This window comes from Caloenas nicobarica, chromosome 12 (genome assembly GCF_036013445.1).
Source record: "Caloenas nicobarica isolate bCalNic1 chromosome 12, bCalNic1.hap1, whole genome shotgun sequence".
NCBI lineage: Eukaryota > Metazoa > Chordata > Aves > Columbiformes > Columbidae > Caloenas > Caloenas nicobarica.
This window is the reverse complement of record NC_088256.1, coordinates 13,936,348-13,949,101: the sequence shown is the minus strand read 5'-3', so window position 1 is coordinate 13,949,101 and position 12,754 is coordinate 13,936,348. Positions and strand designations below refer to the sequence as shown.

The 12,754-nt window shown below is 59.0% G+C and overlaps 1 protein-coding gene across 2 annotated transcripts; it reads left to right on the top strand.

Moving 5' to 3' along the window:
- The first annotated feature begins 1,027 nt into the window (after positions 1-1,027).
- On the top strand, positions 1,028-12,426 carry GDPD2 (glycerophosphodiester phosphodiesterase domain containing 2). 2 transcript variants are annotated; one of them, XM_065643311.1, is made up of 16 exons: positions 1,028-1,100; positions 3,642-3,790; positions 4,907-5,010; positions 5,083-5,176; positions 5,403-5,462; positions 5,834-5,932; positions 6,316-6,409; positions 6,856-7,001; positions 7,470-7,552; positions 8,087-8,237; positions 8,791-9,006; positions 9,851-10,002; positions 10,357-10,504; positions 10,740-10,822; positions 11,271-11,299; positions 11,607-12,426. In XM_065643311.1, the coding sequence occupies exons 2-16, from the start codon at positions 3,677-3,679 to the stop codon at positions 11,657-11,659; spliced, it is 1,626 nt and encodes a 541-aa protein (XP_065499383.1). In that variant the 5' UTR covers positions 1,028-1,100; positions 3,642-3,676; the 3' UTR covers positions 11,660-12,426. The 2 variants fall into 2 exon arrangements, with proteins under 2 accessions (XP_065499383.1, XP_065499382.1); XM_065643310.1 differs by lacking the exons at positions 1,028-1,100; positions 3,642-3,790 and having other exon boundaries at positions 4,685-5,010.
- The last annotated feature ends 328 nt before the right edge of the window (positions 12,427-12,754 follow it).

The window sequence follows — 12,754 nt, the reverse complement described above, 5'->3', positions numbered from 1 at the left end:
AAGGTCTCACAGATGTACTTGATCAGCATGTTTCTCAGAGCTGTTCAATGTTTTGTGCCAAGACTGTTAATAATGGTGTGGAATAGGATCAGCTGTGAGGGTGAGTGCTGAGGTTTCTGCCTAGCCTGGCATTTGCTGCATCACTGCAGGATGCCATCACCTCCCCGTAAACCGGCTTTCTTTGCTGTTTTGCAACTGGCAGGAGATCACAGAGGTCCCCTGAGATCCCAGGCAATGATGGAGCAAGTCACTGACATGGAAAGGTCTGAGTGCCCATCCTGCAGCCTGGCTCTCATCCTGCAGGCTGTGCCTCTGCTGAGACCTGGAGCTGAGAGTGGGGGATGCAGCTGTGTTGTGCCACAGGGATGGAGCCAGGGAGACGGAGGGTGTCACCCCATCCATCTGCAGGTGGCATCAGGCCCCTGTTTCGGAGCCTCCTTTCATCTGCTGCTTTAGCAAAGTTCAGGTGCACTGGCTCTGAAGCATTTCTCTTGGCCCAAGACAAGAAACCACTTTTACCTCTGTGCTTTCACCTTCAAAGCATGTCCTACTAAGTGTCAGCTGCGCCAGGTGTAGTGGCCTGGGATGTGCCTGTCCCAGGCTTCCTCTGCAAGGAAGGGAAAAGTCTCTTTTTGACAGAGGGGCTCCCACAGCCCTTGCTCAAAGGCCCAGCGATGAATGCAGCTCTGCCTCCATCTGCCTGCCCCGCTCTCAGAGCTCTCCCCGGAGCCTTAATCTGTCTGGAGCGTGGGCTGCCTGCAAACTCCTCTGTGCTGCGGCGCGCGACGCCCCCCTGGGCCCCTTCTCCGCTTTCCCAGCGGCCACAAAGCGGAGACTGCGCCTGGGTCAGCGGGGCACAAAGCCACTGCTGGGGGGACCCGCCTTGACCCCGGGCTGCTGTGCCTGCTGCAGGCAGCCCGTCCCTGCCAGCCTGTGCAGACCTGCAGGCGGCATCGGCAGTGCTGCCGGGCCACAAACACACCCAGGAGGGTGTGAGCAGGCAGAGCAGGGCTCTGCTGCGCAGGGAAGCCCAGCCCCAGCACTCACCTGGTCTGCCAGCGTCCCAGCTGCAGGAACCCGACGTCTGCAGGGAGCAGCAGGTATTTTGGCCCCTTGGCTCGCTGCCCCAGGGTGGCAGCCTGTGGCATGGGGACACTGCACCGCGCTGCCACAGGAGCTGCGGGAGAGCTGGCAGAGCGGCAAGCGGGGTGATCGTCCTGTCTCTGTGTGTAGCTGAAGGTGGGGGTAAAGGGCTGCCCATGCTTTTCCCATGTTCTGTAGAGCAGGAATGGGGAGCCAAGGGCTGACTGCATGTGGGAGATGTGGAGTGTGAGGCTGGGAGTGGGGAGTCTGGACCAGGCTGTACTGCTTTTGCTGTTTTGTGGTCACCCTGTTCCCCAGGACCTCTGGTGTCCCTCCTGTGAGGTCAGGGGACAGTGGGGCTGGTTGTCAGCTCCTGCTGGCCTGCCTGGTGGCACGCAGGGAGTCTTGCCCTGCCCATGGCCACCCAGTTGTCCTGTGTCAGCACCCCTGGGGCACAAAGGTCCTTGCGGAGCTGTGAGTGCACACTGCCGTGTCAGTGACTGCAGCAATGGGTTTGTCACTCCTTTAAGCCCCCTGTGCCCTTCCCACATTAGGGCTGGGGGTCGGGGCGGGGGGCTGAATGGTGGCTCCTGATGGACACCCAGCTCCCACTGTGCAGCTCTCCCCTTGGAGCTGGTGCCGAAGATGAGCAGGGTCTGCTGCATGCCCAGCTCCGTTTGGGACCTGTGCCCTGTGCAGGGGTGTTGCACAATAATTGCTGGTGCTGCTGCTGCCGTCCTACTCTGAGCTGGGAACAGGGTGGCATTTTTCCTCCAAATCCGCCAGACAGCACTACTGGCACAGATTTTTGGCCAGTCCTGTGTCACTGCTCTGCCAAGCTCCAGTCCTGGCAGTAACAGCCTCCCAGAGCTGCTGAGTCCTGAAGTTCAGCTGGTGCCCACAGCCACTCCTCCTGTACTTTGTACCTTGAAGGGGTGGCAGGGTTTCCCTGCTGGCACCAGGGTTCTGCCTGTGTGAGCAGCAAGGGGGGGACAGGGCAAGTCCCAGGGGATGCTGGCTGAGCCCGCTACTCCCTGGTGAAAGTGACGCCTCTGTTTTTGGTGACAGCAGGGGTATGAGCCTGCAGCCAGAGCCCTGGGCATCAGGGAGGGAAACTGTCTGGTCCCTCAGCTCGCTGCACTTGTGTTAGGGCTGGCTCCTTCAGTGTGATTTCTGAGCAGATCACAGCTGCTGAGCTGGTCCCTAGAAGATGGGGGGCAGTGAATGTGGGCACTGCTGTGCTGCTTGGCATCCCCTGTACCTTGGCTGGCTGGACCTGCTGATGGCAGCCCTCATACCCCCCTCCCCCCACCACCAGCTTGCTGGGCAGGTTAGGAGTCCCACTTTTGGGCTGGCACCTGGCTGTGCATGCCCCAGTGGCCACTGCTCCAGGTGGGTTCTGGGGGAGACTCTGTACCTCAGCCCTGGGGACCAACACACTGGTGGTATTTGGGAGCAAGGTGCCATGCTGTTGTGCTGTTTTGTCATGGGGGAGACCAGGCTGACCTTGGCCATAGCCAAGGCACAGCAGAGCTTCCCTGGTGTGGCTGGCCTGGGCTAGCTCTGCTCCCCCTCTCCAGGCTGGAGTGGGACATTGTCCTGCTAGGCACACCCTGGCCCCCAACATTAGAGAGGATGTGGCCAGCTGGCTCCCATGCCTGGCTCAGCAGTTGCAGTGAAACTGCAGAGACTGGCTTAATCTGTGAGGTGATAAGTGCTGTGTGGAGTGCCTGGCCTATTGGGGAGGTTGGGTTGAGGAAGGAGAGCAGCTCTGCAGCAGGGCAAGGGGTAATAAACATCAGGTTACTTGGACTGGATAAAGGGAGACCTTGTTCAGGGCTCCCTGCTTCCTCCAGCTGACCACCAGGAATCTGGGGATGACAGCAAAGTGTCCTGGCCCTGTCCCCTTCTCAGTGCATGGGGAACACAGTGGTAGAACTGCACTTGGCCTCACCTGTGACTGTAGCAATGAGTTTTCCCCCATAACTGCCATTCACCTCCCCCAGTATAGTGCTTGGACTAATGATCATCCAGTGCCTGCTCCACTGCAGCTTCTCCAGCCCCCCTGGGGAGCCCTTGCTATGTGAGCTGAGCTGGAGAGCTGCCAGGATGGTGTTGCCTTACAGAGGACCTGGGCTTAGGGAGGACACAGCCTTCCCAGCTGTTGCACACACCCCCAGCTGTGCAGCAGGAGCCCAAGCTGGCTGGCAGGACTGCTGGAGCCTGCATGGTGCCCCTGGCTCCCAGGTGGAGTGCTGAACCCTGGGCTGGGGAGCAGGTCCTGCTCCTTGCCAGCTCTGGGCTTGCTTTGGCTGGTTGAGCAAAGGGTCCCAGGGCAGCCGGCTGAACAGGTTGGACTGCACCCTGCGCTCCTGCTTTCCCTGGCACCATGCCTTGCCTGGGGACACAGCCAGCAGCCCCGCTATGTCCTAGGGCGCTGGGGCAGCCGCTTGCCAGGGCACCTGGACCCAGGATGCTGCAGGGCCCTGTCCCCATGGAGCAGGGAGGCAGTGTGTTTTGGGAGGTGTGTATGAACATGCTCTGTGTGTTCCCTGCAGGACGCCTGACCGGTGACCTGGGACAGCCCAGCGCTATGGCAGACCCTGCTGGCTGCTGCCGCCCCTGTGCCACCTGCCTGCTCTGCCTCTACAGCTGCCAGTGGATCACCGCCAAGAAGGAGAAGAGGAAGGGCCTGAGAACCACCAAGGTGACAGCACAAGTGATGCTGAGATGGGGCTTGCCAGCCCCTGCGTGGGAAGCTCAGAGTGGTGGGGGTGTGAGGAAGGGCTCTGGCTGAGGGGCTCAGCCCAGACATTGGGCTGCTGACCCCTTGCCATTGGTCTTGCTCCCCAGGGCTGAGCCCCGGGAGAGCTGGGGTTGCTACCTGGCACCCTCTCTGTCCAGGGACTGCCCTGGCCTGGAGCAGTGAGAGGGTGAGTTGTCTGTTTGCACTGGTTGAAAAGAAGGGTAGAGCAGCACACCAGCAGCAGTGAGGCTGAGCCATGGCCATGCTGGCCAGGCGTGTGTCTGCGGCAGGGCTCACACGTGCCTGGAGCAGAGCTCTGCGCTCCCCGAGGGCTGAGCATGGCAGGCAGGTCCTGGGGCGCTGAATGCCAGGCAAGGCACGTGGGGTGCACGGTTCCTTGGCTGGGTGCGGCCCCCGGTGATGGGGTGCTGGGAAGGGGTGTCCCTGGCAATTTGTAACCTGGGAGGGGTGAGGCCCTGGGATTCTTTGTGGTCTCCAACTCCCATGGGAGTGGCTGTGCTGCTGCTTGTCCCGTCTTGCCTGGAATGTAATGTGTGAGCTGGTCTGGGCTGCTGGGTGTCCTGCTCCAAACCTGTGGCACCTCTCACCTCCCCACAGGGCTGGGAGCTGGAGACCCTGAAGCTGGATGAGGCACACTCAACATCTGCCCAGACCCCAGATCACCCAGCTAGAAGGGAACAGGACCTGGTTCTCTATCCCTTCCCACGCCCAGAGTGCCAGCCTGTTCCCAGGGGCTGCTGCATGGAAAAGGAGGGGCAGTCCTGATGCAGGGGCTGCTCTCCCCAGCCTGCCATAGGCAGCTTTTTAGTTGCTTGTATTAACAGGATATGCTGGTCCATTTTCCTGTAACATGGGTCCAGCCAAAAGAGCTCTCCTGGGGAGATCTGTTCCACCTCCATGGGACAGCTCAGTGCCTGGACCTGTGGGGCCAGTGCCTGCTGCTGTGATGCCCTGTACACCCTGCTGCAGGCTGGGTGCTCCCCAGGGGTCTCAACAACCCAGTCAGGGGCTAGGTGCACTGCGGGTGTGTGCATAGCTGTGATCTCTGGCTTTCAGTGCGACTGCAGCTGGTTCTTCTTCCTCTTCTTCGTCTTCCTCTTCACACTCGTATGGCTCTACTTCGCCATCATCATCCTCAATGATTTCCACAACTTCAATGAGTGAGTAGGATCCCATGTCCAGCCTTGCTCCCCATGTGCCCCTTCCCCTCTGACCATCCCTTTTGCTGGCAGGTTCATCTTCAAGCAGAGGAAGCTGTGGCTGGACTGGTCCCTGGTCCTGCTCATAGCTACGGCCATGCTGATCACCTATTCGGCTGTGTTGCTGGTGAGCCCCGCTGATCCTGCCTGGGCTGGTGTGGGTACAGAGCTGTGCTGAGCACAGGCTGGCTGCCCTGCCCTGTACAGAGAGCCAGGTGGAGCCTGCAGCATCCAGCCTGCTGTGCCAGCCTGAGCATGGCCAGAGACCCTCCCTGTGTTGGGGGGGCTGTGCCCTTAGAGGGCTGAGCTGTGGGGTACAGCCCAGTTCTGACATCTCCTTGTTGTTCTCTCAGGTCCTTGCTTTGTGCTTGCAGCTCTGTGGCCAGCCCTTGAAGCTACACTGGCTGCACAAGGTGAGAGACTGGGAGTGGAGGGTGATGGTGCCTGCCCTGGCTGCCCTTTCACCTTGGGAAGCTGTGACCAGCCTACTGGGGCTGTGTACAGCTGCTGTGACCCCCACCCTGAGTGGCTGTGTGTCCCTGCTGGGCAGGGCTGCAGCTGTTAGTCCCCCAGCCATACATCTCTGGGATGGTAATATTCCCTTGCTCAAGGCATGGGGTACAGAGCTCAGCTGCAAACCCAAATGGGGCAAGTGGAGCCTCAGGACTTGCAGGGGCTCAGGAAGGTAGGATGAGGAGGACACTGCCTGCCCTGCTAGGCCACAGCCCAGCTGGCCTGCAGGATGCTGTGTGCTCCCCTAAGTGCCCTGTGCCCTGCTCCACAGACCCTGCTGATCTTAACTGCCCTGGTGGTGGCTGCAGCCTTCACAGGGCTGGGAATAAAGTGGGCGGAGGAGTGGAGAAGTGCACACATCTCGCTGCAGGTGAGTCACCTCGATACCAGAGACTCCCCTGCTGTACCCAGTACCTGGCCTGTGGGGATAAGCTGAAGGGTGGTGACTGGAGCCCCCAGCATGGCTGTGTGCCATCATGGTTAACTCCCTGCCCTTGACTTCTGCTGCCTGGCCAGGAAAGGTGCTTCTCCTGCTCTTGCAGCCTGGAGCACCTGCAGTCAGGATGATAAACAGTGGCTGGGCCAGAGTGGAGAGTCTGTTCAGTCCCCCCCAGAGGCCTGTCCTTCCCTCCCTGGCTATGTGGTTCTTTCAGTGCTGCTGGCTGCAGAGCAGATCCCTGGCATTGGAGCATGTGGATTTTGGGGATAGAGGCTGGGCTGATGTAGGCTGACATGCTGCCTTTGCCTCCCAAGGCAACAGGTCCCTTCCTGCACATTGGAATCGTGTGGGGAATGACGCTCCTTGCCTGGCCCCTGGCGAGCTTCATCTACCGCACCCGCAACACAGGTAATCCCCCTCCAAGGTCTCCACCTTCCCCCTCAGCTTGTGCCCTGCTTTCTCCCACCCAACTAAGCAGCATTAGTGGCAAAGTCATGTACAGAGAGCATCGGCACAGTGGGAACATGTCCCCAGGACTCAGCCTGGTAGTAACACCTGCTCTTGGTTGCTGCTTCTCATGCTCATCCTTTGGTACAACTTCAGCCCTCACTGCTTTGCAGCTGAAGGAGGGCTATGGATGGCAGACTGAGTCTTGCAGAAGTTCTAGGCTGGCGTGCAAGGACATGTAGTGGGCCAAGAATAAATCTGCAGTGTTCCTGAGGTTGGGGATGCAGTGCCTGATCTAGGGCAACCATAAGTTAATGCCAGATGAAGCAGCCTTGGCTTATTCCTAACAGCCTGCAAAACACTTCCTCTGTACTTCACCCCTCTATCTTCTCTGTGTCTGCCTGCAGGTCTCAAGGTGTTCCTGCTGCTTGTGTACTGCGTGGTGATGATTGGGCTGTATCTGGCTCCCCTGGCAATCACCTCCCCTTGCATCATGGAGGAGAACCAGCTGCCCCCCAAGCCAGCCTTGGTTGGCCACCGAGGAGCCCCCATGGTGAGTGACCAGCACTGGCAGCATCCTGGTGTGGTAGTCACGGTGGATGGGGCTGTGCCTGGCCATGGGGTACAAAGATCGGAGACCGTTACTGCTGCAGGGCTGGATGAGCTCTGGCCAGCCTAGTGTAGAGGGATCCCCACAGCAGCCAGGGCAACACAGGGCTGGAGGGTGGGTGAGCGCTGAGTGAGTAGAGTGGGTGCAGCAGCCACAGGGCAGAGCTGCTTGCTGAGTGCTGCTGGACCAGGAGCAGGTGACTCTTGGCAGAAAAAGCCTGGCTGGGAAGCAGGGGCTAGGCAGGCTCTGGCTATCTATACCCAGCCCTTTTCCAGCCCCCCACCCTACCAGGTTCTCCCCAGTCTCACTGTGGGTTGCCCTAGAGCACAGGCAAGCTGCTGGGTGCAGCCAGGCAGGGTGAGTACCTGCCTACTGGCCATGCCCTCTGCACTGACACTGTTCCTTTTCCAGCTGGCCCCTGAAAACACCCTCATGTCACTGCACAAGGCGGTGGACTGTGATGTGCAAGTCTTTGAGACAGACGTCATGGTGAGGTAAAGGGGCAGCAGGGACTCAAGGGGGGAAGGGGCCTGTGTATCCTGTGATGTCACCTCCTGCATGGGGCATTCTGGAACACATCTGGAGGACTGATATAGCCTCTATTTGGAAGCAGCCCTGTTCAAAGGGCTATGCCATTCCCACCTTCCCAGTATGGGACTAGCTCCAGCTTGGTGTCCCAATGATCTGGGAGAGGTACTGGGTTTCTGTCCTCCCCACGCAGGTTGCCTTCCAGGGAATTAGGAGGGAGGTACCACCAGGGGAGGGGCACCGCTTGAAAAACAGACCCAGGCTCTAGTTCATCTCATGCAATCTTGTTCTGGGGACAGCTATTGCAGCAAGCAAGGAACTACTTGGTTCCTAGCTTGGTCTCTAGGTGCTCTGCGCTTTCCAGACACTCACCTCTTTGCGTAGAGGACCACAAGTAGGCAGAAAGGTGGGGGTTACCCTAACATGGTGGCTGGGATGGGGCAGGGATAGGAGACAAACAGCTTGCAACACAAAGCTTCCCTCTCTGCTTCCTTTGTCAGTGCTGATGGGGTCCCATTCCTCATGCATGATGAGGAGCTCACCAGGACCACCAATGTGCAGGCTGTGTTCCCTGAGAGAGCTGCCCTGAACAGCACCGCCTTCAACTGGACAGACCTCCAGCAGCTGGATGCTGGCAGCTGGTTCCTGGAGGTCAGGATGCCCCTGGTGGGGTCAGGGATGGGTGCATTTGTGGGCAAAGTGTGAGCCCTGTCCTGGGGAAGGTTCCTTCTGTAGTGCTGGTCTGGGCAGACACCTGGACAAGGGCACAGAAGCACTTCCATGCCTGCACAAATTCTTCGGGTGCGGTTATGCCCCAAGCTGGGGTTGGTTCTCACTCCTCAGCTGAGTCATGGAGGAGGCTGGTTTGAGGGGAGATGTCTCATGCATTTGCTCGGAGCTGCACAGCCTGCCTGGGCTTGGAGGCAGCTGTGGCAAGGCTCTTCCCAAAAGGTGACTAACCAACTCTTGAGCAGCTCTAAATGCCCACAGATGTTGGGGCTGCTTGAACTGTGCTGTTAGTGGGGAGAAGGGTAAAGGTGTGCCCCGTGGATGTGCAGGGGAAGGATCTCTGGGCCTGTCTGCACTGGAGAGCATGTGGAAAGGCCAGTGTAGGAAACTGAGAGCCAGAGATGGGCATCAATTTGGGAGGTGGAAGCTTCTGGAGGGTCAGCCTGCCATGACTAACTCTCTCTTGCCCTTGCAGCGGAGGCCGTTTCCCACCGTGCTGAGTCTTTCTGATGGTGATCGCTACCAGGCAACCAAACAGAGGATCCCATCCCTAGAACAGGTGCTAGAGGCAGCCAAGCAGAGCAATATCTCCATCATGTTTGACCTCCGGCCTGAGAACCACAGTGACTACCAGAGCTTCGTCAATGCCACCCTGGAAGTGATCTTACAGTCAGGCATCCCACTACAGCAGGTGAGCTCCTGCTGTCCCATCACTGCTGGACCCTGCTGTCACACCCTGCCATGGCAGGAGGTGCCCCTGTCATGCCATACACCACATCCTCATGTGTGATCCCTGGTGGGGAACCTTCTCCAGGCATGGGGTTCTCTAGCTGGGAAAAGCTGCCAATAGTTAGGGCTTAATGCCCACAGCTTCAGATCCCTCCAGATACTCTAGTTCCACAGCACTGGCCACCCTGGTGTGTAAAGAGTGACTCAGTCTAGGGTGGGGACCAATAGTGCTAGCAAGAGCAGAAGAACAATGCTCAGGTTTCCACCTCCTCATGCTTCATCACACCTCTCCCTGCAGCTCTTGGACTCCTGCTGCAACCTCCTGTGCTGCCTTTGCACTTCACCCAACCTCTGCAGCACAGGACATGTGCTGCCCTGGCGGGGTGAAGTAGCACCCAGATGACTTTCCCTTCTTGGCTTTTGGGGAATGCAGAGCAGGAGGGGACACAGCAAAGACTTGTACTGTAGTGCTGATCCAAGGTGAATTCTTGCTGTGGAGTTGGGGCCAAAGTGATGCTCTGCTTGATCCATTTAAGGACCCACAAAAGACATAACTGTTGCAGCTTTCTTGGGCTGGAACTGCTTTCTCCTGTCAGTGGGGTCTGTTGTGCTTACTTCTTGGCTAGGGCAAACTCTTAGGAGACTGTCCTGACTGAGATCCTCTTGGAGGAGCTGAGCGTGGAGAGGGGTGCAGGAAGCAGCTGTCTGAGCACACCACATGTGCCTGGACCTGCGAGGAAATATCAGAAGAGAGCAAGCTCTCTGGAGCACCTCTCCCTTGCATGTGCTTTCTGGCTCTTGCCTAGGTCCTCTGGCTGCCGGATGGCTTCAGGGAACAGGTCAAACAGCAAGCCCCAGGTGTTCAGCAAGTTTATGGTCGGAAGAGGCTCCAGAATGAGACAGAGCCACTGCTGCATGTTAATCTGCCCTACCAGGACATGAGCTCTGAGGAGATCAGGTGAGAGCCCTGTGCCCAGGAGCCTGGAAGCTGTGGGGCCTGGGCACTGTCCTAGCTCTGTCCCAGAGGGTAGCAGAGGTGAGGGCCAGCTGGTGCATTGCTGGGAAGGGCAGGGTGTGTGTTACAGCCTTGTGGTCACACATGCCTTATCAGGCAGGGCTGGTGCAGGGAATGGAGCTGGCTGCAGCCTTCTGCCTTGCTGGCAAATCTGCCCTGGGTCTGGCTCTCCAGACAGTTGTTCCATGTGGCTGTGAACACTGGATCGCATCCCAGATATACAGTCGTCTCTGGCTGTACAGCGAACGTGCTGGCACCCTCCTGTCTGCTGCTCTGACCACAGCTGTCCCTATGCAGGCAGTACCGCCAGGACAACATCTCTGTCAACTTGTATGTGGTGAACCAGCCCTGGCTCTTCTCTGTACTGTGGTGCTCTGGGGTGAGCTCTGTCACCACCAACGCCTGCCAGGTGCTGAAGGAGATGAAACACCCCATCTGGCTGCTCGTAAGTGACCTCCCCATCCTTCACCTTGCCCCACAGCCCTGTGCCCTGGACCCTTTTAGGTTGCTTTCTGCAGCAGCTCTGGGCAGACAGCTGCCTGGAGGGTGGCTTTGCTCAGTGCTGTGCTTGTATGGGAATGTGTGACCCTGCAGAAGGGACTGCTGGCACAGCAGGCTGGGCTGTGCCACCAGCACACCACCCCTGGCTGGTGTTCATGGCTTGTCTTGTTGCCTTGCAGCCAAGCAGCACGTACCTCATGATCTGGATTGTTGCAGACTGCACTTCCTTCCTTGCCATCCTTTGGGCCTTCCTCTTGCTGAAGTATGTTTGATCCCTTTCCCTCTGCTGGGGCAGGTCTGCTGGGGGGGGCTGAAGTGTGCCCTGGGTGGCTGGTACATACCCAAAGCCAGCTGTATCTGCTGCCACCCTGCTCTGGACTCAGATTCCAGGGGTCCTTTCCTGTCTGGCTGAGACAGCAGTGTGTGGAGGCAACTTTTATCACCAGGCTGCAGTGAAAAATCTGGCCTGGCCCTTCCTCGAGCTTCTGGATGCCGTAGTTCACACTTACTAGCTCACTCTGCACCCCAGGGCTTTGTGTGCTGAGGCTGGGGGACTTTGGCCCCACTCCTTTACCAGAGCTGCAGGCACTGAGAGCAGATCTCTATGGGACTGTGTCCTGTGGGGCCCCACAGTCTCCAGCTGGGAGCTTGGGGGCGGGAAGGGGGAGGCTGGACTGACATTCTAACATCGATCGTATTCCATCTCCTAGGAAATGCTCCTGGAGAAGACAGACAGTGGGTAAGTGCACACGGATGTGAGCTCCCCTCCCTTGGAGCCAGGCTCTGCCTGTGGGACTCTCCATGGCAGGCAGCTTTCTCCAGCCAAATGTGCCAGAGAGGTTTGGGATGGCTGGGGGAGGGAAGGGAATCCCAGCCCAGGGAGTTCCTGTCCTGCCCTTGGCAAACAGCCCTGTGGGACAGTGCTGGGGAATCCCTCATTCCCCAAGTTTCCTCAAACCTGCTTTTCAGGCTGCTCTGTCTGTCACTGAAGGATGCTGGCTGCCTGCAATGACTTTTTTTTTTTTTTTTCCTCTCTGTCTCCCCAGAGTCTGAGACGGACGTGCTGCTCACAAAGATCAACAGCTTGATGCAAGAGTGACCCCTCCGCCTCCATCAGCCATGGGGAGGGGCAGCAGGATGCCTGCACAGCTCAAGTGGGGAGCACTCCTCAGGCCAGCTTCGAGGCTGCTTTCCTCTATAGACTCCTTCTGAGCTTCCTGTCGCCCGTAGCCTTCCTGGCTCCTCGTGTGGTGCACAACTGCCCTCAGCTGAAAAGACCTGGAGCTGAGTTCCCAGTTCCCACTGGCAGTGAGAAACTGGAGCCTTTGCAGGGCTTTCCTGGGGCTGGCTTGTGGGGTTTGGCGACTAGTGGGGGTTTGAGTCGCTGTTTGATGCAGGGGAAGGGCAGCCTCTGCCTGTCAGCAGCAGCTCTGCAGCCAGTGGTGGGAAACTTTGTTTAAAGTGCTACTGCCATGGGCCCTGCCTTGCCCCATGGCTTGAGGAATAGAAAGGGGTCTGCAGGGGAGGGGAAGGGAGCTTTTCACTAGATGGAGCTGAGCTCTTCCCACCCCCATGCTGGACCCAAGTCCTGCTCCTGCAGGCCTCATGTTTGCGGGCCAGGGTGCTGGCTCCCCGTGCAGCAGTTAGTGCGTGTTGCTCTGGGGGCAAAGGGAGAGGGGGTGTAGGGGGTCTGAGGCTGGCAGAACCACGGTCACGCTCCCGTTGCTGCAAAGCTGTGGAGGTGGGCAAGGGAGGGGAGCGGTGGGACTCGGCGTTGGTCACTTTGCAGCAGGGCCTTGAACTTGGAAACGGTGATCGGGCGCAGCTCTTGTTCTTGCGTATTTATGTCAATAAATCAGCGGAGCGGTAGGCAGACTCCGAAGGGCCGAGTTGGGTGTAACTGCTTTCTCCCCCTTTCCCGCTCCCCTGCACCCCTCACCACCTCTACCCGCAGGTCCCGGCTGCCTGGAGCGCTGCCGAGGCAGGCGCAGCCCAGCCGGCACCGACCCGGGGCAGGCGGGGATCCGCGGCGCGTCCGTGCCACCTAGTGACAGCGCCGGGAAACGGTGCCGGGGGCCGAGCGGCTCCCCCGGGCCGGGCCCTCCGCAGCGGGGAGGGAGGGGAGGCCGAGCCGGGCGCGCCTGCCAGGACTCCCGGGGCGGGGTGCGCACGCCGAGCCGCTCCGGTAGCCCGG

Excerpts from the sequence above, each read along its gene's own strand:
- GDPD2 (XM_065643310.1), top strand. The coding sequence starts at position 4,748 with ATGGGACAGCTCAGTGCCTGGACCTGTGGGGCCAGTGCCTGCTGCTGT. Across the intron at positions 5,463-5,833 it reads AGCTACACTGGCTGCACAAG|ACCCTGCTGATCTTAACTGC; the intron begins GTGAGAGACTGG and ends CCTGCTCCACAG. Across the intron at positions 11,300-11,606 it reads CTGGAGAAGACAGACAGTGG|AGTCTGAGACGGACGTGCTG; the intron begins GTAAGTGCACAC and ends CTGTCTCCCCAG.